Raw genomic sequence first — 25,060 nt, 5'->3', positions numbered from 1 at the left:
TTTCCATATAAAAATAAGTCACCACTGGTAGACTTGGCAGAAAGGGCAAGTGTTCCTATTTGTTTCCCATTTTACATTTGTTAACACATTGCATGTGATGTGTTTTATTGAAATAAGCCATTCCCCTCAAACTCAGCTGGCAATTTCCAAATGTGTTTTGTCCTAAATGAGGCCAACATCTATATGTGTCAAGTTCATCTAGCACAGTATTTCCTTGTAGCTCAGATGGTTAAGAATATGCCTGCAATCAGGAAACTCGGGTTTGATCCCTGGGTTGGGAAGATTCCCCTGGAGAAGGGAATGGCAACCCACTCCAGTATTCTTGCCTGGAGAATCACATGGACAGAGGAGCCTGGAGGGCCACAGTCTGTGGGGTTGCAAAGAGTCGGACACGACTGAGTGATTAGCAATAGTAATATATTAGTATTTCCTTGGTGATAAATTTTATCAACTTAGTGACATTTTGGTGAAAGCTCTCACCCCTTTTACTGAAAAGAATATACTTTGATGTATATTACCTTATAATTAACCTTCTTCCACACCAGCTAAATACCTGTCAGTACTTTTAAAACACTGAGCAAAATCGATTTCTGCTCTGGCATTCTAGGATGTAAAAGAAAAAATTTTCTGATGCCCAATTTCAGAAAAGCAAACCAAGTAAACAGTTGCTTATTTACTTTTTGTACTTAAGCATGATACATTTATTAACAAAATACTGACATTTATTTTTAAATAGCTGCTTAAAGTGGAAAATCTTACCCTGTTATCGAATAAAATATTCAGAGACCTTCACATCATAGCATTTGACAACAGCTCCCTCTTGTGGTCCAAAACATTCATTTCAAAGATGAATATAAATACAGAATTGCAATTTCTTAACTTAAAATTGTGCTACGAAAGTTTAGCTCATATTTACTGAATGCTTTTTGGAATAAAGAGGGAAGTTTCCTTTTCTGATAGTTTCAAAGTTGTAACATCTCAGCAAAGTGTTCCCAAAGTTCTTTAAAGAAGCACCAATTTTTTTTCTTACAAAGGAAAATATCAAGTAGATGTTTTAATTGAAAACATGAAAGGTTTTCCTCCTTTTCTGTGGCTATAGTATGAAGAAGGAATCAGCATTTGACTCTGTAGCATTAGCAGACTGGAATTTTAAAACCTTATAGAGAAAGTAGTATTGCAAGTATTTTAGTCCAAAATTGACTTAAGGTAATTTTTCCCCTTGGTTCAAAATCAGAGGTTGCAGTAACTAGCAATAACCTGTTCTAATAACGTGAAACTGTCCAAAAAATCCTCTTCTTCAATTCCAAATTTTGTGTACTGATGAAGGTAGGCTCTGGTGAAAGAAACAGAAAATATGAAATAAAAATCTCAGGCAACTGAATAATTCAAAATCAAATAATAAACCTTTCGTAGCTCATGAACATCTGAACATGGCAAACTCTCTTAAAAGACTTATCTTTGCTTCAATGTTTACTCCAAAAGTTAGCAAACTTTCAAAGTTTATGTCAAGCTCCGTATATTCAAGAGAGTGACAATAAAAGGCACATAGGAGGGGAATTCCCTGGCGGTCCAGTGGTTAGGGCAGCTTCCCAGTTGACTCAATGGTAAAAAGTCTGCCTGTCAATGCAGGAGATGCAAGAGACATGAGTTAGATCCCTGGGCTGGGAAGATTCCCTGGAGGAGGAAATAGCAATCTGCTCCAGTATTCTTGTCGGGAAAATCCCATGGACAGAGGAGCCTGATGGGCTACAGTCCCTGAGGTCATGAAGAATTGGACAGGACTGGGCACGGATGCACGCATGTCAGTGGTTAGGACTCAGAGCCAGGGCCTGCATTTAATCCCTGGCTGGGGAACTATTATTAAGAAACCTGCAAGCTGCCAGGTGTAGCTAAAAAAAAAAAAAAAAAAAGACAGCACATAGGGAAAAAAAAGCGTGTTCAGATTTGGGTGTCTACCCAGCACATATTCAACACCCTAGAGGAGATGACTGGGTTCAGTATAAACTCTTAAGAAGTGCCTGGGAAGTCTTATCTAAGGTGTAAAACTGGAGAGACATACGGATCCAGTTCTAGGAATGAAATGAAGCCTCCTGAGTGTTTTTTCAGACAACACTTAATTTGCACTTATGCCAGGTGATCCTGTTAATAGCCCCAGCCCCTCAAAATGTTCTGCAGAAGGAGAAATCATATTAAAAAGAATGTCAAGGGCAGACATGAATTCATTGGTGAAAACAGCTGCTACCATTTACTTGCAGTGGGATGGGAACTAGACCAGAACTATACAGAAAGTGCATAGTCCTGAGGAGCTGGGGTTTGGGGAATGGCCATGCACAGGAGGGGAGACCCTTGGGAATCCTGGCCAATCAAAGTACAGGCTCATCCAGTCATCTGAGGAGTTCTGCTCTCACATTAAGTAACTGTGGCAGAGGTCAGGGAACCCGCTAACACATTCTTCACACCAAGCAGACATTTCATAGTATCAGGTGGAGCTGAACTTGCTATATCCTTCTTACTGAGCAAGATAAGGATCTCTTCCATTCTCAAGGATCTTATTTTGGAAAAATACTATGGAACAGTTCTTGGGCATTTACTAGTCAGGCACTGGACTAGGTGTTTTTTTTTACATTTTTATCTCATTTTAACCTTCACCACATATATCCTGTCTTTTGGCTCCATCGTACAGGAAAGGAAATGAAGCCAGAAGAACATGTTCAAAGTTTCATACCTACAAAGTGCTTACTCCATGGCACAGACTGAATGTGTTCCCTCCAAATTTACACATTGCAATCCTAACTCTCAAGGTACTGACATTAGGAGGTAAGGCCTTTGGGACTGAGATTCGGTCACCACGGTGGAGCCCTCGTGAATGCAGTGAGAGGCCCATGGAGCTCCTTTGCCTCTGCTGCCAGCTGAGGACACGGCAAAAAGACATCATCTATAAACCACGAAGTGGGTCACTGGACATCAGATCTGCCGGGACCTTAATCTTGGACTTCCCAGCCTTCAGAAATAAACTTCTGTGGTTTATAAGTCACCCACTTTATGCTATTTTTGTTATAGCAGCCCAAACAGGCTAAGACACTCCAGAATCTGCCTAGCAGTTATCTGCCTAAGGTTAGGAAAGGTTTGTAGATTTCTTTTGTACTTACCTTGAAGCAAACATATTCCATGCTTTACCCACAATCATATCAAGTGGTTTTACTAAGGACTGGCTATTGCTGACCAAGGCTGCAGACTTCTCATATTTCCTAAAGGCTCGCTGGGTTTTCCACACATTGAAAGCGTGAAGAGGCTCTAACCAGGAAGTATAGAGAGCTGGATCTTTAAATGCTCCTAGAGTAAAACAACAAGCCATTGTTTATATCACAAATCATCAATTTTGGCAACAAATTAAGAAACAGATACTTTCTTTTCCATTTCACCAGAAGTCTTTTGTATTGCCTTTTAAAACTAGCTTTTTATATTGCTTTTGGATAAATGATCCATGTTCATCATCATTTAAAAAAATCACACTGTTCAGAAAAGTATTAAGAAGAAAATTTAAGTCAACTCAACAGCTAAAATGTCACCACCCAGAAATAATGACTATGAACAGTCTGCTGACCCTCGCTTATACTGGAATTTTACATGCATGCTCTTATATGATTTGCATTTTTCATCCACCAATATGTTGTGAACCTCTTTTCCATGTCAATAAATATCACTCATATTTTTAAAAGCTTCTATGAACATATCATCATTTACTTAACACACTTCCTACTGCTGGGCATTTAGTTGTTCCCACATTTCTGTCAGTGTGAAAGATACTGCAATGAGTATCTTTGAAAGAACACCTCTATGTACCTACATCATTTCCTGTGGGCAAATCTTTAAAAGTTAATTACATGTCCTTTTATTAATTCTTATTTTAAAATCTAAAATGAAGAATATGAAGAAAGTAGCCCATCTGATTGACTTGAAACAATCTCTTCTTAATTATTACCGGTTTTTTATTTAAGGGTATTATAGGGGCTTCCCTCGTGGCTCAGTGGTAGGGAATCTGCCTCCCAGTGGAGGAGACATAGGAGACACCGGTTCGACCCCTGGTTTGGGAAGATCCCCTGGAGAAGGGAATGGCGACCCACCCCAGCATTCTAGCCTGGGAAATCCCAGGGACAGAGGAGCCTGGTGGGCTACAGTCTATGGGATCACAAAAAGTCAGACACAACTGGGGGACTAAACAACCACACAGGATGAGCCTGACGTTCTTTATATCACAGCTCCCACCGTGCCGTACCAAGCCATACCAAGTCATGTCCAACTCAGTCGAAGGGATATAAACACAAGTGTGGGGTGTGACCCTTGCAGGACCAGGCCTGCCCTTCTTTGCTTATTCCTACGTGATCTGATGGCTGAAGCTCTAACAGATGTCTCAGACTAAGCTTGAAGCCACGACGTGAGAATGACAAAGCAACCAGATTCAGGAAGAAAGAATTAAAACTTGTCTCTTATTTACACCACTTCCATTTTGCTGTCTGGTCACATACTGGTACAGGGGTTACGTTTTGCTACTAAAACAGAGTTTTTATTTTTCCTTTCTTTAATAGAATGAATTTGGGGGACTGGCATTGACATATAACTGGTGAGAACATACGTACAGCACAGAGAACTCTCTTCAATGCTCTGCAGTGACCTAAAGGGGAAGGAAATCCAAAAACAGAGGGTATGTATGGAAGGCCGATTCACTTTTCTGCATATCTAAAACTAACATTGTAAAGAAACTATACTCCAATAAAAATTAATTTAAAAAAAAATTCCAAGAGATACAGGAAAAAAAAAAAAAAAGAATAAATTTGGGGGGAATTCCCTGGTGGTTCAGTGGTTAGGGCTGTGAGCTCTCACTGCCAAGGGTGTGGGTTCGATCCGTGGCCAGGGAACTAAAGATCCCACAAGCCACGTGGTGAGGCCAGAAGAATAAGTTCAGGGACTTCTTTTTTAAAAAAAGAAAAATCATGTGTACCATGAACATCTTCAAAATGTGCATTTTAATTTTCACCTTAACTTTGCTCACCCACATCCGCACTGTGTACATCTTTCCCACGAAGGATGACCAAGTTAGCGATGGAAGTGTTAAAATGCGTCTCTTTGTTGACAGACATTTTACCAAGAGGAGGAAGTCCTGATAAAGGTGGCCGAACCTGCCAATCAATACCTACCAAGAGAAAAAAAAAAGAGATTTTACAAATGGCCTTGACCAAGAACAGAGAAATGTAAGATGATATATGTAGTATTTTATAGAAATTTCCATTTGATAAGTACAAGTTGTGGGGGTGGCATTCTGCTAAAAATTTAAACATTTTTATCTGGTTGACCTAAAGTAATTCAGACTATTCAATTCTGAGACAGGCATGAAATAACTCTTCACTGAATATTAAAGGATGGCAGCTACAAAGGATGGAATTCTACACTGCAATAAAAAGAAACTGACTATGGATAAATCTCAGAGGCGTGATGCTAAGTGAAGCAAGTTTGACTCAAAAGGTTACGTACTGTTTGAGTCCATTTATAGGACTTTCCTGGGCTTCAAAATCACTGCAGATGGTGACTGCAGCCATGAAATTAAAAGACACTTGCTTCTTGGAAGAAAAGCTACGGCCAACCTAGACAGCACATTAAAAAGCAGAGACATTACTTTGACGACAAAGGTCCATATACTCTTAAGCTATGGTTTTTCCAGTGGTCATGTATAGATGTGAGAGTTGGACTATAAAGAAAGCTGAGCGCCAAAGAATTGATGCTTTTTAACTGTGGAGTTGGAGAAGACTCTTGAGAGTCCCTTGGACTACAAGGAGATCCAACCAGTCCATCCTAAAGGAAATCAGTCCTGAATATTCACTGGAAGGACTGATGCTAACGCTGAAACTCCAATACTTCGGCCACCTGATGCGAAGAACTGACTCATTGGAAAAGACCCTGAGGCTGGGAAAGATTGAAGGCAGGAGGAGAAGGGGACAGCAGAGGATGAGATGGTTGAATGGCATCACCGACTCGATGGACATGAATCTGAGTAAGCTTTGAGAGTTGGTGATGGACAGGGTAGCCTGGCGTGCTGCAGTCCATGGGGTCGCAAAGAGTCGGACACCACTGAGAGACTGAACTGAACTAACAGGACCATCTAGAAAAGGCAAAACCATAGGAATAAAATTCAGATCAACAGTTGCTAGGGGACTGGGGTGGAGAAAAGAGACTGTCTACAAAGGAGTGTGAAGAGACTTTTTGGAGCGTGGAAATACTCTGTCTCAATTGTGATGATGGTTACATGGTATTAAGTACGTCAAAACTCCTGGAACTATCCACCTAGAAAGAGTGAACTTCATTCTACATGTCTCTGTGAATAAACAAACAACATAGAAAAACGTTAAGGGAAGTAGAAATGCAAAGCAAAAATAGGATTGAAAACTGACTAGTCAAAGGGAAATATTAAGAAAATACTCTTAAATTATACATAAGATAGGGAAAAATTTCAGTGTGCAGTAAGTCTGATTTCCAGCAAAAGAAATTTCAGACAAAAAAACTACTGCATACTGAAAAACAGGCCAGCTTAAAAATCTGGAAAGATGTTTGAACAAACATTTCACCAAAGAAGATAAACAAATGGCTAATAACCACATGAAAAGATGCTCGACATCACTGTCATTAGGAAAATGCTGACTGAAACCACAAGGAGACACAAGTTCACAGCATCTAGTATGGCTAAGTCATTGGCTCTTAACTGGCTTTGCAACCATGTGAAGCACATCTCCCTTTGACTCCTGCTCAAGGAATGTTGCTAAACTTGTCTGTTAGTCATGACGACTGCCTCTTTCCTATCCTACCAGGAAACTAAAGGTTAGCTTTCTGGAGAGGACAGGATTGAGTGTCTATAGTCTCAGAACACCAGGTAGAGGTAAGGGCATGGTACATACCGAAACTAGAGAGATCAGGTGAAACCCAGGATAACCATGGTCCCCCGCGCCTCTCAAGAACACTAGGGCTTTGTTTTTTTGTTTGTTTGTTTTTCATTTATTTTTATTAGTTGGAGACTAATTACTTTACAATATTGTAGTGGTTTTTGCTATACATTGACTTGAATCAGCCATGGATTTACATGTGTTCCCCATCCTGATCCCGGCTCCTGCCTCCCTCCCCATCTGATCCCTCTGGGTCTTCCCAGTGCACCAGCCCTGAGCACTTGTCTCATGCATCCAACCTGGACTGGTGATCAAGATCACTAGGGCTTTGGCTAAACCCTCTGAGCAGAATATCTAACAGAGCAGATAAGCAAATAGAATATCCAGTATGACAGACATACACGGGCTAGAGGGCAAAAAAAAAACTAGACTGAAGCAGGTCAGAAGGCTCTGGTAAAGATTTCTCTAGGAAGATGAAACTGATAGAATATTTGAATACAGGCAGACCTTGGAGATTTTGCATGCTTGGTTCCAACCACCACAATAAAGTCAATTATCCCAAATTAAAAGACACTTGCTCCTTGGAAGATAAACTATGGCAAACCTAGACAGCATATTAAAAAGCAGAGACATTACTTGACTGACAAAGGTCCATATAGTCTAAGCTATCATTTGTCCAGTAGTCATGTATGAATGTGACAGTTGGACCATAAAGAAGGCTGAGTGCCGAAGAACTGATGCTTTTGAACTGTGATGTCGGGGAAGACTGTTGAGAGTCCCCGGAGACTTCTCCCCTGCAAGAAGATCCAACCAGTCCATCCTAAAGGAAATCAGTCCTGAATATTCATTGGAAGGACTGATGCTGAAGCTGAAGCTCCAATACTCTGGCCACCTGATGCAAAGAGCTGACTCATTGGAAAAGACCCTGATGCTGGGAGATTGAGGGCAGGAGCAGAAGGGGATGACAGAGGATGAGACGGTTGGATGGCATCACCGACTCAATGGACGTGGGTTTGAGCAAGTTCCAGGAGATGGTGAAGGACAGGAGCGCTTGGTGTGCTGCAGTCCATGGGGTCGCAAGTGTCAGACACTACAGAGAGACTGAACAACAATCCCCACAAAGCATGTCACACCAGTATTTTTTCATTTCCCAGAGCATATAAAGGTTATGTTTATACTGTAATCTATCAATTGTGCAATAGCACTGTTTCTAAAAAAAAACAGCGTACAGACTGTAACTTAAAAGTACTTTATTAGTGCTAAAAAATACTGTCATCTGAACTTTCAAGTTATAATCTTTATTTTTAACTTGAAAGTTGTTTTTCAATGGTAACGTCAAAGGGACTGTCCTGGTGGTCCAGGTTGAGAGTCCACCTGCTGATCCCTGGTCTGGAAGGATCCCACATGCTGCAAGGTAGCTGAACCTGTGAGCTGCAACTCCTGAGCCCACAATGTAGGGCCCGTGCTCCACAACAAGAGGAGTCACCGCAATGAGAAGCCCGGGCACCACAGCTAGAGAGGAGCCTCTGCCGCCACAACTAGAGAAAGCCTGTACGCAGCAACACAGGTCCAACACAGCCAAAATAAATAAATAGGGGTTTTTTTTAAAAAAAACAAAAAACATGATGACATTAAAAAAAATAGTAATATCAAAGATTACAGATCACCATAACAAATATAATAAGAAGAAGGTGTGAAATACTGTGAGAATTGCCAAAACATGCCACAGAGACGTGAAGTGAGCAAACGCCGCTGGAAAAATGGTGCCAACAGATTTGCTAGATGAAGGGTGGCCACAAACCTCCAATCTGCCAAAGAACACAATATCTGCAAAGTGCAATAAAACAAGGTATGCCTGATACCAAGAAAAAACAGTTCAGACAAGTAGTGAAACAGGGCTGAATAATTGACAGGTACATAGAAAAACTAAGCAAACAAGAAAACAAGGCAATCATTAACTCCAAAGAAAACAAAAAAAAATTATACAGGAAGGGAAAAGTAATCATAGGATGCTCTGTTGCTCAGCTGTGAATAGCATTTACTTGATCATGATAGTATAAAACTGAGTATCGCTTTAACCCAATGAGGACACTTACTACTGTATCAGAAGGATAAGGAGACAGAGGGTATTTCAGGGCTTAGGGTCCAGTGTTAGAAAAAAGCTAAATCCTAACCCTCCATGGTGGGAAGTAAATAGGTCATAAATAAATAAAAAGTCTACAAATGGCAATAAATAGATAAAAACAATAACAGAAAGAACAAAGGAGTTTTGAGAGACAGTTACCTTTAACAAGGAGACAAAGAAGGTTATGGACTAAGAATTTTAACAACCAGCTTCATAGAATTAATTCACTCTTTAGGTACATATAAGAAGTTATGGAGAAAAAAAAAGGAGTTATGGCTCATATATGGTAGAAAACTATGCAGCTACTAAAAAGAACAAGGCATGTCTAAATGAATGAATTGAAATAAAGGCTACAAAATACTACATTGAAAAAAGCAGAACAAAATAATACATATAATGTGATGTTAGTTTTATTTTTGTAAAGTGTGTTTACATATATATGCCCTTAGAACTTCGACTCTCATGTGAATTCACTAATGCAAACTAGCAAAAATAAATCAACTAATAAAATTTTAAAATACTGTAAGTAAAACTTAAAAGTAAGTAAAATTATAATTTAGCTTGGTTCAGAGGGCCAAGCAAAAAGCTGTGGAAAATTCTTCCCAGGCCTAACGGTTTAATCAAGAAATGCCTGCGTCTACCCTACTGAATCCTTATGGACCAATGACTCCTGTGTTCCTTCCATGCCCCGCTTCTTGAAAAGCAGTGTCTACCAGTTATCCTCCACCTGTTCCAGCAGGGTCTGTAGGGAGTAGGGCGTACTTAGAGAGCTAGACTCAGGAAATCTCACCTGAGGAACATAAATCCACACCTGGACCTGCTTTTAGATGACAAGATTCTGAATTTTAGGCTGATGGGCTAAAGGAATGTGCTAACAGGCTGATGTGCTAACTCTGGAGGACCTGAGACAGGTTAAGTATGTTCTGCAAATGGGAGGACACGATTCATTAGGTGACACAGGGTGGAAGCCAGCTTCCAACATCAACTCCTGTGCATTCAGGCTCTTGCAGGGTCTTCTCCCCATGGGACAGGGTTGACCTTAATAACCAAAAAGATGATGCAAAATGATGGTATGTGGCTTCCAAAGCTAGGTCATAAGAGACACTAACTTCTGCCTTGCTCCTTCCTGGGTCACTCATCCTTCCTGTTCTGAGGACATGGAAAAAGATACATTGCTGAAGGTGATACTGATGGGGTTGATCTTCACACAGAGCATTCCGATACCGTATGAGGAGTTTTAAAACTATATTCTTCAACATGGTTAGTGACATAAATACATTTATTCGTATATTTACTTTGGTCACCTGATGTGAAGAGACAACTCATTGGAAAAGACCCTGATGCTGGGAAAGATTGAAGGCAGGAGGAGAAGGGGATGACAGAGGATGAGATGGTTGGATGGCATCACCGACTCAATGGACCTGAGTTTGAGCAAGCTCCAGGAGATGCTCAAACATCTGGTGTGCTGCAGTCCATGGGGTCACAAGGTGTCGGACAAAACTGAGTGGCTGAACGACAAAAATTTATAGGAAAACATTTAAATGTTCAAAATTCATATCTATAACTGAAAAAATGTTGACACTCTAAATCCCCATATGGGAAAATGACTAAACAAACAGTGGTTTATTGACCCGAGAGGGCCCAGAGTCCCACGTCATAAGCTACCCTGAGGTACACTGTGTTCCTTGGTAACAGGTATTGCCAGAAAAACAGGTCCTGTGGCCAAAAAGTTTCCGAAGCATTACTTCAGATGTGAACTTTCTACTTATCTCCAACCCTCAGGCACTATGATCTAAAATCCATAAGGTATTACAAGTAAACGTAGAGGAAATCCACTCTCATAGTACTGAAACCTAACTGATTGTAATCTGTGGTAAAATACACGCTTCCAAAATTGTACACAGTAGTGACTTCTAGTTAAATGTGACAATCTGAACATACCAGTTTACTCCTCAAATCTCACTAATGACAGAGGAATTTTTTTAAAAGACACGAAAAAAAATGGAAAGAAGATAGTGGTGACAGAATTTTCGAAGCTGGAAAGCAAAGGAACCAGTGGTTTCTGACGTAGCAAACACTGAGACTTCTGCCCACAGTGAAGGTTCTAGAAGCTGACCAAGCGCTTGTAGAAGAGGAAGAGGTGGGAGGATTAGTTAAAAACCTGTATGAGAAGCAGTGAGGGCTCCAGACCCTTCCCCAGCCCCTGCCGTAGGCGGGCTGCCCCCCTCCATCTTGGAAGGGGGTTTCTACTCAGTAAAGGCTAAACCTCTGAAAAGACAGCAATAAACACCCCAGATAAAGATCTCTGCAGTCATAAAGTTTACAGTGTCATGAGATAAAAGATCCACACTAAGGAATTCCAGAATGTTAGAAACAAAGAGAAAATCCTAAAAGATACAAGAGAGAATGAAACAGGATTGGAAATCAGACTGAAGTGGGACTGCTCAGCTGCAACACTGGAAGCTGGAAGATTACAGAGCAACGCTTTCAAGACACTGAGTAAAAATGATTTCCAGCCTCAAATCCTGTACCTGGCCGAATGATCAATCAAATAGAAAAGCAGGATAATGACATCTGCAGCCTTAAAATGCTTACCTTCCCTGTACTCTTTCTTACAAAGCTCATGGAGGGCACTGTCCACATGAGGGAATGAGCCCAGAAAGAGGAAGATTTGGAATCTAGGAACCGGGCTAGAATATAGGAGGCAGAGAGGCCACTGCTGGCTGCTTCCCAAGCCTGCAGAGTAACCAGTGCAGACTGAAGGCAGACGGGCTCTGGAGGGGACATTGCTAAGAAGAGAATCGAAGTAATAACATTGCCTGATGGGTTGGCTGAGAAGGGTTTCATTTTTATGGAAAAGTTTAGGGGTAGATTCGTAATAGGTACAAAGAGTTATCAACCAAATAATTATTAACTCTAGGAGGAAAAAATAAACGGTACATGAAATAAAATGTAATCTGTGTATGTAGTACATGGCTCAACTGTGAATATAATATACATAGCAAAAATAATACAAACACTGAGAACTTATTTTAACTAGACTGGGAGACGAGAGGGAAGGTGTGTGTAGAGGGTATAAGAAGATTTAATTCTCAGTTTTATGCTAGGAAGGCAGAGGCTATCTAAGCCTGGAAAATAAAACAAATAACAGAATAAGGAAGATGTTTAGAAATGGAGGCCAATTCCAGAAAGAACATCTCAGATCACTGACAGCAGTGCCCGCTGGGCTGTGGGCAAGTGGAGAATAGGCTGTCCTCTTCCCCGTTATAAATTCATACTGGGCAATGACTTGACTTTTTAAAAAATTTAAGATATACTTTACATACAATGTGACATACAGATTCAAATATACACTTAAATGAGTTCTGACAACTTGATTTTTTTTTTAAAAAACTACATTCATATATTACTTTGATAAAAATAAAATAAAAATAATTGTCACACTCATCTGAATTTTTTTTTTTTTTTTTTTGAGAAATGAAACTGTGAAGTGATTAAGAAATCTTCCCAGGATATTCTGGTGAGTTTTTGTAGGAGCTTCCCAGATCAGAAGAAGGCACTATTATTTCAACCTGCCCATGCCAGTTTATATTGGGAACTTCAGTACAGGCATTTTTCCCAGTTTGTGGGTGCATATTTTTAAAATACCCTTTACCTTCTTCCATTTTCGCATTAGAAACGAGCATCTGTCTCAAATGCTTGAGGAGGCCAGCCCAAGTAAACGTGCTGTATGCCAGTGAATTCTCAGACATTTGAGGAATGTTACGAACACCCAGCATCTTGAATTCTGGATGGGGAACTAAATTCTCCATTAAGTCTCCTGCAAAGAAAAAAAATCTGAATTCAATTCTTAAATTCCATGTTATTTCCGCTGGCTCATATACAACATGATTGGATGGCTCGGGGGGACCAAATGTGTTTTCTGCTCCAAGGCTAAAACTGCTTAAATTTCAAAATATAAATTCAATTTCAGAGACAATATGTATGAATGCTTGATTAATGCTAATGCTTAATCAACTAATGCTTGGTTTTGGCACCTATTTTAGCATGAATGAAAAAAAACACACTTTGCCAAAAGGAAACAATAATTTTTTTTAGTTAAGAACTGGGAAATGTGAATGAAATATTTAGCTAAACTTCAGGAAAACAAAGTAAGCATTAGAGGTAGTATAATTTTATTGTCATTCTGTGTTCACTAAGTGCCCCCTTAGAAATTTTCTTAGATCTCTTATTTATTTGGTTAAATGATAATCAGAACCTCTTAACATTAAACTCTACTTGGAAAGAAGACAGGATTAGTAATTCTTGAACACAGGAATATGTCTATCTTTAGAACCTAATATTTGTAATGAAAGAGAATGAAGGAGAAAGGTTACTTTGTTTTTCACTCAGAGCTTACTTATTTTAAAAATGTTTTTATCTTTTTGATATAACGTATATATATTTTATATATTTATAGAAAATACTTTTTTCTAAAGGAGAAAGAAAAATCTTTTACCATAACATGAAATTTAAATCTTATGGGGACTTCCCTGGTAGTCCAGTGGCTAAGACTCCATGCTCCCAGTGTGGGGGGACTGGGTTTAACCCCTGGTCAGCAAACTTGATCCCACATGCGGCAACTAAAGATCCCACATGCCACAATGAAGATCGAAGATTCTGCGTGCCACAACTAAGAGTCTGCACAGCCACATAAAGAAATAATACTAAAGAATACATTTTATGATAACGTGGAATACAAACTCATAGCCTATGTCCTAATGTTAAGAACAAATTCCGACACAAACATCTATAAAATGTTGCACAAATTGATCTTATGGCTAGTGGCATTTCCTCTAAATACAAGAAGACTTTTCTGTAAAGTAGCTAGAGCTGAATTCTATCACATAGCACGTACAACAAAAAACAATCAGCAAACAATTCCTGAACTCTAACGCACAGATTATTAAAAATCTGCGTTTCCCTCCAGCTTTCTTGCTCACCTCGTCTCGTCTTAACCATTCTTGGCCTTGTCAAACTCTTGAGTTTGTGTCCCCACAAACTCCCAAACTGAAATCCTTTCCTCCAAGGTGATGGCTTTAAGGAGGCGATGGGGCCTTTGGGAGGTGAAGTCTCTTTATCAAAGAGACCCCAGAGAGGTCTCTTGTCCCTTGTGCCATGTGAGGACACAGTGAGCAGATGGCCACCTGTGAAGATGGCTTCCAATCAGCTCTCCATAGGCAGTCCAGCGGATTTTTCACAAGGTCCTTTTGCTCGATGTTTCCTCTTTAAAAATCACTTCCTGCTTCCCTCCTTCACCTCTACTGAAACCTTACTCATCCTTTAGGATCCAATTCAAGTGATAATTTTTTTTTTCATGCCAACAACCTCCTTAAAATCCCCTGCTCTTAGAATAATGAGGCGGCCTTTACACGCTTACAGGGACCTCCTAGGTCGGCCCCTGCTCGCTGCCCGAGCCTCAGGTGTCAGTCATCCCCTGCCCCACTCTCTGCGCTCCAGTGACGCTGGAGTTCTCTCTGTTCTTAAAGGGCCATGCTTCCTTCTGCCACAGGGCCTTTGCATGAGCTATTCCTGTCTCCCTCCCTTGGCTTAGTTAACTCCAAGTCTTCATTCAGCTTTGTGCTCACGTGTTAACTTCCTCAAGGGCTGACTTCTTTGCCTCATCAGCCTGAGTCTGGTTCCTTCGTGACACATTCTCTTGGGTCTGTACTCCTTTCCTTCAGAGCACTTAACTCAGTTTTTAATTACACCTTCTTGGCATAATTGTTTAGTGTGAACACAACGTCTATATTGGTTCCTCACTGGATCCCCAACATTTAGCATAGTGTCTGGCACATAGCAGGAAGTCAGTAAATACTGGTTGAATGAACAGATGTGCCATATGGTAAGTACTGTGGAATGCACAGAAATTAACAAGACACATGTCGCCAAGGAAGTTGCAAATTAGTGGGGACTACAAGACATGCACATGATGGACTCCTCCATGGAAACACATGACACTAATTACAGTGGCGGCATCTGGGAGGGGTCAGCAGGTGACTTACTTTTGATTGCATATTCTTTTGTACTCCTTGAATAAATATGCGTGTTTGTGTCTGTAACTCTTAAAGATAAGCAAACACACTTAAAGAAATAATAAAGGCGAAAAACATTAAGTAACATAAAAGAGATACAGAATACAGTACAGGGGTAAAGAACTCGCCTGCCAATGCAGGAGATCTAAGAGCTGTGGGTTCGATCCCTGGGTCGGGAAGATCTCCTAGAGGAGGGCTTGGCAACCCACTCCAGTATTCGTGCCTGGAGAATCCCATGGACAGAGGAGCCTAGCAGGCTACAGTCCATAGGGTTGCAAAGAGTTGGATATGACTGAAGTGAGCATGCACACACAGGAGTTCAGAGGTGGAGGGTTACTTTAGGTAAAGGTCTCAGTAGAAAAGCTTTATGAAAAATTATCACTTGGGACTTCCCTGGTGGTCTAGTGGCTAAGACTCCACACTTCCAATGCAGGGAGTCGGGGTTCAGTTCCCGGCCAGGGAACTGCACTAAAGATCCTGCATGCCTCAACTAAGACCCGGGGCAGCCAAATAAACAGTAGAGAAGAAAAAAAAAATTATCACTTGAATTGGATCCTAAAGGATGAGTAAGGTTTCAGTAGAGGTGAAGGAGGGAAGCAGGAAGTGATTTTTAAAGAGGAAACATCGAGCAAAAGGACCAAAGCAGGAAAGTTCCAGACTGAAGACAGAAGTGGAGACAGGATGAAAAGCAAGTGCAGAATCTATGCAGAGGAGGCAGAAGGTGACGAAAATGGAAAGTTAAGACTCAGGGCAGAATGTGGAGGCCAGGCTAAGGAATTATGGCAAATCCGGCAGGTAATGCGTGAGCCACAGAATGAGGGTTGAGTAGAATACAAGGATGAGATCCGTGCCTCGGGGAGCCTCACTGGGGTCAGTGTGTGAGGTGGACTGATGCCGGGGCGGGGGGTGGGGGGGAGGCAGGCAACAGGAAGGGAAGCAGGGTTAGGACCACCTTAAGCCAGGGATGTCCATGTAGCTGCGAGCTTCTGTTTTTATGAAACAGAGACAGAGAGAAAGAGAGAGAGGCAGAGATTGAGAAGAAAAAGAACTTTGTATTCAGGGGGAGCATGCAGTATCAGTTAAGAGATGCTGACCAAGTGATCCAATGTCAGAGAGACAGGGAAGTGGGAAAGAATGCAGACAGCTGGGAGAGATGGCACCAACAGGTCTGAGCATATGATGAGATAAGAGGACAGGGGGAGAAATTCAGGCGACAGGAATGGGGGAAGTGCGGGAGGGAAGGCAAGCCGGGGGAAAATGATGAGTCCGTTCAGAGCATGCTAAATTTGAAGAAGCAGATGCAACTAAGAAAATTGGGATAGGCAACTATTTGGGAAAGAGGGTAGGACTGAGAGGTATAGATTCCCAGGTCCTTTGCATCTGGAGGGTTTGAATGGATAACGCACCACTTGACAAATAAGCTGAAAAAAGAGTGGTGGGTTTTATTACAGAGTGGTGAAAATGATGGTTGTGCCACTCTGTGAATATGGGTGAGTTGTATGGTATGTGAATTATATCTCAAAGTTATTTTTTAAAATAGGGAAGAAAAAAAAAGAAAAAGAAGAGAAAGGGTCCTGAAGAATGGAATCAGTGGAAGGTTCTGAAATGAGGGAGATGTGAGTATATCTTTAGATAGAGGGGAGAGCCAGAGAAGAACAGCTTTGAGGCTTTCACAACATCAGACTTCTCTACAAATAACCCACAGGGGCACAAATACCTAGTGGATTTCTCCTGTAGTGAAATGAGCCTTCCCTGGAGTAAGTAGGCTGGAACACACTTCCCAGCTGATGTGCGAGGACTTGATTTATATCACAGAAGGAGATCTGCTTGATATTCATCAGCTTCGCACAGATCTTATGAACAGCATCATTCTCATGAACAAGGAGGGCGTCTGAAGATCGGTACAAGTGAGAAAGTGTCAAAATGGAGTTGTAGTTCTGAACAATAACCTGGAGAGGAAAAGTCCACAAATAAGAAAGGTAGGAGAAGGACTTCCCTGGTAGTCCACTGGCTAAGACTCCACGTTCTCAATGCGGGGGGCCAGGGTTCAAGCCCTGGTCAGGGAACTAGATCCCACATGCTTAGCCACAGCTAAGATCTGGAGCAGCCAAATAAATAAATACTGAAGAAAAAAAAAAAAACTGTAGGAGAGAATAGCGATTAAGAGGGCATTCTGCTGCTAAGTCACTTTAGTCGTGTCTGATTCTGTGTGACCCCATAGACGGCAGCCCACCAGGCTCCGCCATCCCTGGGATTCTCCAGGCAAGAACACTGCAGTGGGTTGCCATTTCCTTCTCCAATGCGTGAAAGTGAAGTCGCTCAGTCGTGCCCGACTCTTGGCGACCCCATGGACTGCAACCTACCAGGCTCCTCTATCCATGGGATTTTCCAGGCAAGAATACCGGAGTGGGGTGCCATTGCCTTCTCCGAAGAGGACATCCTACCTAGGTTCAAATCCTGGCTCTTCCACTTTCTAGCTATATGATCTTAGATAAGTTACATAATCTCTCTATGTCTCAGTTTCCTCATTTGTAAAACGGGGATAATAATTATACCAGCCTCTTAAGAGTTATAAGAATTAATGACAGAATACCAGTAAAGCACTTGGAATAGTGCCCTGTGTATAGTAAGGCTTCAGTAAATGATGACTATACTATTACTATCAATATTACTATCATACTTTCTACACCATTTCCTCCTGTGACTTATTTCATCTCCATTTTATTATTTCTCCTACTAGGCTGATCTACGGCAAATTGGCCTACATAGAAATGTCCTTTCGATGGAAAGAAATGAAAATTCTTTGAAGGTTGGCAATGGCAGGATGAGGTCAAGGTCCCTGCTTTACAGGCAGTAGCCAGAAGGACTGACCCAGGAATGGGTTTCTGAGAGAAGATGCACAGTTTTCTTCTTTGGAATATTTATAAATAAGGACACCTCATTTGCTTGGGAAAGTTTAAACAAAGTTACATGAATTGTTTATGAAAGTACCATACTGTATACTCACTCCTGACACAGTAACTTAACATTTCCAAAGAAAGGATGAGAGAGATCTTTTACGTACATTTGTTTTGACTGCAAAGAATACAAAACAGAAATTTTTTAATTGATACCTTTTTAAATTGATGAATAGGACTGTTCATACCTCACCAGTTCCATAAGGCCATATAATCTGATTCATTTTCAAAGCACTTGAGTACTGATCTTGTAAGTTCTGAGTAACGAAGGTTCCTAGCCCGGATCCGGTGCCTCCAGCCATACTCATTATGATGAAAAAGCCACTCAAAGAATCGCATTTCTCCACTTCCTTCTGGATTAGGTTCATTATAGATTCTTTATGCCTGGGTCCATGAACAGAGTATCTATGCAGTGCAAAACAAACATCTTTCAATTTAACCAGAGAGATGGATTGCAGAGGAAGGTACAGGAGAGAAAAGGCTTTCTAAACCTATGGAAGTGAACTACCTCTCATGAGACATACAGGTACCCTGAGTGACCAAATTTTATATACACAAGTTAAGGGGACTTCCTTGGTAGTCCAGTGGTTAAGATTCTGTGCTCCCAAAGTAGGGGGCACAGGTTGGATCCCTGGTTGGAGAACTAAGATCTTGTATGCAAAGCAGAATGGCCTAAAGATAACAACAATAATAAGATGCACACACACAAAAAATGAAAAAATAGAAGAAAAAAATAATAAGATATGCAAGTCACACATTTTTAAAAGTGAATAGGACTGTTAGGAGAGTAAATTTACTGGGCATAGATAATTCTCTTTAATAGGCTATTCCTTTGGCTAGAATTACCAGGTGGTTCTAAAGACTCAGTTCCATTCAGTTCAGTCACTCAGTCGTGTCTGACTCTTTGCAACCCCATGGATTGCCGCATGCCAGGCTTCCTTGTCCATCACCAACTACCGGATTTCCTCAAACTCATGTCCATCAAGTCAGTGATGCCATCCAACCATCTCATCCTCTGTCATCCCCTTCTCCTCCCACCTTCAATCTTTCCGAGCATCAGGGTCTTTTCCAACGAGTCAGTTCTTTGCATCAGGTGGCCAAAGTATTGGAGTTTCAGCTTCAACATCAGTCCTTCCAATGAATATTCAGGACTGATTTCCTTTAGGATGGACTAGTTGGATCTCCTTGGAGCCCAAGGGACTCTCAAGAGTCTTCTCCAACACAATTCAAAAGCATCAATTCTTCGGTGCTTAGCTTTCTTTATAGTCCAACTTTAACATCCATACATGACTACTGGAAAAACCATAGCTTTGACTAGACAGACCTTTGTTGGTAAAGTAATGTGTCGGCTTTTTAATATGCTGTCTAGCTTGGTCATAACTTTTCTTCCAAGGAGCAGGCGTCTTTTAATTTCATGGCTGCAGTCACCATCTGCAGTGATTTTGGAGCCCAAGAAAATAAAGTCAACCACTGTTTCCACTATTTCCCCATCTATTTGCCATTAAGTGATGGGACCAGATGCCATGATCTTAGTTTTCTGAATGTTGAGTTTTAAGCCAACTTTTTCACTGTCCTCTTTCACTTTCATCAAGAGGCTCTTTAGTTCTTTGCTTTCTGCCAAACGGGTGGTGTCATCTGCATATCTGAGGTTATTGATATTTCTCCCAGCAATCTTGATTCCAGCTTGTGCTTCATCCAGCCTGAAATTTCACATGATGTACTCTGCATATAAATAAGCAGAGTGACAACATATAGCCTTGACAAACTCTTTTGTCGATTTGGAACCAGTCTGTTATTCCAACCCACTCCAGTATTTTTGCCTGGGAAATCCCATAGACAGAGGAACCTGGTGGGCTACCACCCATGGGGTTGCAAAAGAGTCAGACACAATTAAGTGGCTAAAGAACAACGTTTAGTATATCAACTGTGCAGTTATAACTACACTATTAATCAACTGTGCAGCTGTATCTAAACTGAAAAGCTTGAGGAATTATTCTTACCCATAGGCCCAGTTGTTTCCGGAACCTTGTTTTTGACAGAAGCATGAATGCTGGCCATATTTCCACCAGCCAGAACGGGCAGCCTTTGACAGTGTTTGATTGATAACCTTAGGTTCCATGTCAACAAGGACAGCACGAGCAACTGGAACTAGAGAGGGAAAGAAAGATCAAAAGAAAAATAATGCATATAATCTTATTTGGGGTAACTCAGAGCATAAACTTCTCTAAATTAAAAAAATAAAAAAATGCAAAGACTGAGAATAGATAGATCTGCCAATTCTGCTTAGAAACTGAGGTGGGCAGCAGCAGGTATATGCAGATGGTTCACAATGCCCAGCATTCTGCTAGGCAGGGTGAATAAATATGGGCTAAAATGATGACTGGCTCAAGTTGACAAACATCTGTTGAGTGCTTATAATGTGCTATGTACTGTGCTAAAAACACAGAGATGACAACAGTATCAATCCAGCCCAAGGAGAAGCAGGGAGGAAGTAAAACACATCAACATTTAATCATGAAGTGATGTGACAGGACCCAGAACAAATCCACACTAGCAGAGGAGCATATTCAGAAGTACAAAATACCAAGGGCACAAAAAGCATCTCAGGATTATTGAAGCACAAGATGGAGAAAGGGGGTGTAGGAAATGATGATGAAAAGCAGGCAGGGCTCAGATATTAGAAGTCCTAATATACAATGCTAAAAACCTTGAAACTTGTTTTTCAGGCAATGAGGAACTACTGAAAACGTTCAAGTACGAAAGGAATAGTCATATGTCTTTTTTTTAAATGTCAGATGTCTTTATTATTTTTTAAACAGCTTTTTACTACATTTATTTCTTTACTTATTGTTAAGTAAGTTTAAGTTAAGTACTTCTTATTAAGTAAGTAGGCAAGGCATGTGGGATTGTAGTTTCCCAACCAAGGATAGAACTAGCACTCCCTGCAGTAGAAGTGTAAAGTTTTAACCACTGGACCACCAGGGAAGCCCCTCAGATGTCTTTTTGAATACAGCAGTGTGGAGGACAGATGCAATAGACACAAGAGACCAGGCAGGGAAACTCAGAAGGAGTGTCTTGAAATAATCCAGATGAGGAAGGACAAGAGCCAGAACTAAGGCAATCATAGCGAAGATGGAAAGGGGAGAGGAGTTTCAAGGGACATGTAGGAGATAAACTAAGCAGATCTGAACGTGGGCAGGAAGAACAAAGTTTTAAGGGAAAAACAATGCATGCCCTTGGGAATGGAGATGTGGAGTTTGAGGTACACACGAGAGACACAGGTGATGTTCACTCATCAGTCTGTAGCTTGGAAGAGATGCTAGGCTACAGATTTGAGAGTAACCAGTGTAAAAGATGGAGCAACATTTGAGAGTCACTGAACTTGCCCAGAGAGAACTATACAAGTGAGGAAGACGCTGAGCTGCAACCACTAGAAAAGAAAAGTTCAGTGACTGAGAAAAATTAGTCTCAAGGAGGGAGTTTTATAGCTAATGTTATCAAATCTGGTAGAGAAGTTAAGTGAATTAACAAAAAGAAAAACAGTTACTGGCTCTAGTAATTAGGAGATCACTGGGAATTTTTCATGGGACAGCTTCAGTGGTATTGTAAAGCAGAAGTAGGATTATAATTGGTAAAGAGGGTTCTCCTTTGAGAATCTTAGATGAGAAGGAAGGAAAAGAGCTACAGTCAAGAGTTAAGTTTTATTTGGTCGGTTGGGTTTAGATTGGCAAGATCTGAGCAAGCTCATGGCCTGAGGACAAGATGTCACTGGAGAGGGAAAGCGTAACACAAAAACAAAGGGCTGAGAACAAAATCATTCTGCTGCAAGAAGGAGGGGATTCAGACACCATGTGCAGGGCCTGGCCTTAAAGAGATTGGTTATGTGGACCACACATACCTCCATTTTCCTCCTCACTGAAGAACCTTTCTTTGCAAGATGCTTGATATGCCTCATTCTCCCTTTTAGAGCAGAGTCCTCCAGGACAGTGTGAGTCATTAAATAAAACATCAAACACTTCAAAACCAATCTGATTGCCACACTGACCAAGCTGCACTGTTACTATTGACATGCTGAGAAACAAAACAAAACAAACCCCTTTGAAAAAGCGAGCAACCTGTAATAGAAAAAATATGGTCTTAGAGAACCAGCACATTACTAACAAAGAACAAAATATGTTAACACACATCAATAAAAATATATAATTTGCAAATACTATATATAGACAAAATAGCTACGTTGTTTAAGGAGCCAATCATTCAAGGAAATTGTTCTTTTTCTCTATATGGTTTTGGGATTTGGGACTGCTGTACCCAAATCCATTCATACACAGCTCAATAGTTTCCAAAATCTCACGTGTAACCGCAATTTTCTAAGCATGCGTTTAAAACAAACAAAACAAAGTGAATTCTGATTGAAGTAATTCATAGTATCCACTTCACACCAAAGGGACATAGAAAATGCAGAGGTGAGCTCAACGGCAGCACATTTAATTAACATTAATTTTCTCGCTTCTAAATAATTACTTTCTCTCTCCACCAATCAACTTTCTGTACTGGTAAATACATAACACTTACAAGAAAGTCTTTGTATTTAGCTCAGATAAGACAGCAAGGAAGACGAGGCTTGGAGGGAAAAAAAGGAGAAATAGTAGAGCAAGTAACCACTATTTTTAACAATGAAAAGAGACAGTTTTTGGTAAACACCTTACCACGGGGTCTGTGCAGCATTGGAAGGAGCCGTGGCTTGTAAGCCAGACTCTATACTTACAATCATCAAACAACTCTGCAAAATTGGTATCATTATTTTTCTTTTATAGATAAGGAAACCGAGGCTGTGAAAGGTCAGTGACTTTCGCAAGGCCACTGAGCTGATAAAGAGCAAAGCCAAGTTCTGCCTTTCTACACCTCCCCAGGAGCTCCCCATTAACCCCACTCACTGGTAACCCCAGGACCAGCCGTTTCTGCCCGGTTCAAGCTTCACGGGGGCAACATTTTCCTAATGCGCAGGCTCACTTTCGATACCGAAAAAACTACAGAGAACGAATGCGCATGTTCCACATACGAGCAGATTTGCTGTGGTTTTCTGCCCCCTCCCCACCCCCCATTCAGAAAGGTTAATTACGCATGTTCAATTTATCAACTTCAGACACGGCACGCATGCTCACTGTTCCTCGGGCTTTCGCTGACTCTGCGCATGATCTAGCTTCCAAGCGAGGCTTCGGAAGCGCTTCTGCGCATGCTTCCGCCAGTACCTGGCCCAGGCGGCGGCACTGCGCATGTCCGTTGCCCAAGCTCGGCTTCACGGAGTCCTGTGCGCATGCCTCGGTGCCGAACTTGAGGAGCCAGTCTGGGGCCTAGGCGCAGACGCACTGAGCCCCAGCGGCCGGTGATGGCGGCAGCGGCGGCAGTGGCTGCGGCGGGTCCGGGCCCATGAGGCGACGACGGAGGCGGGACGGTTTCTACCCAGCGCCGGACTTCCGAGACAGGGAAGCTGAGGACATGGCAGGGGTGTTTGACATAGACCTGGACCAGCCGGAGGACGCGGGCTCTGAGGATGAGCTGGAGGAGGGGGTGAGGCCCGGGGTCCCCGGGGGTGGGGGGGGGGGCGCCCGAGGTGACAGGGCTGGGGCGGCGGCGCGGGCCCGGGAAAGCCCGGCGCGTCCGAGGGCGCGGAGACCCGGGGGGCGGGGGGCGCGAGTCGTTCCCGGAGATCCAGGAGGAAACGAGGCGCCGCGCGGCCCGGAGCGGGGCACCGGGCGGGGAGGACCTGGCCCTCAGGTGTGAGGCCGCTGCTGGCCTTGCAGGTGCCGATCACGCCCCTCGCCCCGGATGAGCGCAGCCGGGAGCAGCCCTTGGAGGGGACGGGGAAGGGCGCGCGCGGCGGACTTGCCCGGAGCCCCGGGACCTGAGTGTGCGGGGCGCGCGTGCTGCAAGCGTGTGCGTGTGCGGGGGGGGAGGGGGACTGCGTTTGCTGGGTGTCCCATAAGTGCAGGTGAAGCGCGGAAGGGTGTCCCTTCGACTGTAAGATCTCAAGTGTTGCGTCTTCAGACGTCCCACAACCACCTCTCTTCTCGGCCTGTCGCTTCTCTCCTAGGAAGCGCTCAGCTGTTAGAAGTGACAGCTGAAAACTTCTGTCGGGAGTAGCGCTGCCGCTGCAGTTACAGCCACCAGGAGTTTTATTTCGGGAGCAAGGGGGCTCTGCTGCATCTTCCAGGGTTTGTTTGTTTGCTTTTTTTTTTTTTAATTTTGAAAACCCCTTCCGTGTGACTAAAAAATAATTTATAACGACACACGGCATTTGTAACTTACTTTTCCCTTAGTTGCAGATGTCTCTATTTTTTTCGAAATACTTGATGTAATTTCGGGGTGGAAAAAAACCAACCTTGACAGCTGTGATTTGGCTTGCCAAAAATAAATTGCTTGAACTGAGACTTGTGAATGGTGGTGTGAGGGCTTTCCTTGCTGTAATTTAGGGTGCTAAATTTAGAATTGTTTTTCCTAAATGCAAAGCTCGGTTTTACTTTTGCCGTCTTAGTTATTCTTTATCCCAGATAAATTTATTGCAAAATCACAAGTTGTACCTGACGTTCACAAATAGTGTTGTCATGCTAAATCACTGATTCTGGGGCAAGTGACCATCAGTGATAACCTCATGGTAATTTAGATTGTAAATTCTATTGTCTAGATGAGTACATGGGTTTATGACTTAAGTCAGATGTTTGCTCTAACTACTAAAGGGGCCTCCCTTCCCCCCGCCCCCCCATCTCCTCCCTCTGGCAAGTAAGCTGTTTCCTGCTTGTTGACAGAAGATGCTATATACCTTAAATACTTTAGGAAAATAGGTTTTATAGAACAGAAATGCTCTGCTCATCAGTTGAGTCTAAATCAAAATCAGGCGGTGTGGGCAGTGTGGAAGGTGGGTGTTGAGATACATACTTTTTTTTTTTTTTTTGGTGGCTGCACAGCATAGCTAGT

The 25,060-nt window shown here is 42.0% G+C and overlaps 2 protein-coding genes across 14 annotated transcripts in view; one reads left to right on the top strand and one right to left on the bottom strand.

The window, feature by feature from the left end:
* Positions 1-642: 642 nt before the first annotated feature.
* Positions 643-23,289, bottom strand: TUBD1 (tubulin delta 1). 9 transcript variants are annotated; one of them, XM_043482491.1, is made up of 9 exons: positions 23,208-23,289; positions 21,984-22,200; positions 20,086-20,233; positions 18,274-18,490; positions 16,846-17,077; positions 12,710-12,874; positions 5,051-5,191; positions 3,150-3,333; positions 643-1,333 (listed from the first exon to the last, which is right to left on the bottom strand). In XM_043482491.1, exons 2-9 carry the CDS (start codon positions 22,153-22,155, stop codon positions 1,231-1,233), a joined length of 1,362 nt encoding a protein of 453 aa, XP_043338426.1. In that variant the 5' UTR covers positions 22,156-22,200; positions 23,208-23,289; the 3' UTR covers positions 643-1,230. The 9 variants fall into 9 exon arrangements, with proteins under 9 accessions (XP_043338426.1, XP_043338458.1, XP_043338421.1 ...); XM_043482523.1 differs by having other exon boundaries at positions 21,984-22,156; positions 23,208-23,252; XM_043482486.1 differs by lacking the exon at positions 23,208-23,289 and adding an exon at positions 23,023-23,195.
* A 144-nt stretch (positions 23,290-23,433) lies between these two features.
* RPS6KB1 (ribosomal protein S6 kinase B1) overlaps positions 23,434-25,060 on the top strand; it is a 38,564-nt gene continuing 36,937 nt past the window's right edge. The window contains exon 1 of one of the 5 annotated variants that reach the window (XM_043482363.1): positions 23,434-23,656. In XM_043482363.1, the coding sequence (XP_043338298.1) occupies positions 23,516-23,656 (141 nt within the window). In that variant the 5' untranslated portion in view covers positions 23,434-23,515. Of the gene's footprint in view, positions 23,657-24,201; positions 24,301-25,060 lie in introns of those variants that run through there. The other 4 variants (XM_043482331.1, XM_043482340.1, XM_043482355.1 and 1 more) reach the window with 4 other exon arrangements.

The sequence above is a fragment of the Cervus canadensis genome, chromosome 1 (genome assembly GCF_019320065.1).
Source record: "Cervus canadensis isolate Bull #8, Minnesota chromosome 1, ASM1932006v1, whole genome shotgun sequence".
Classification (NCBI taxonomy): Eukaryota; Metazoa; Chordata; class Mammalia; order Artiodactyla; family Cervidae; genus Cervus; species Cervus canadensis.
The sequence above is the reverse complement of the archived record's forward strand: the minus strand, read 5'-3'. Positions and strand labels throughout refer to the sequence as shown.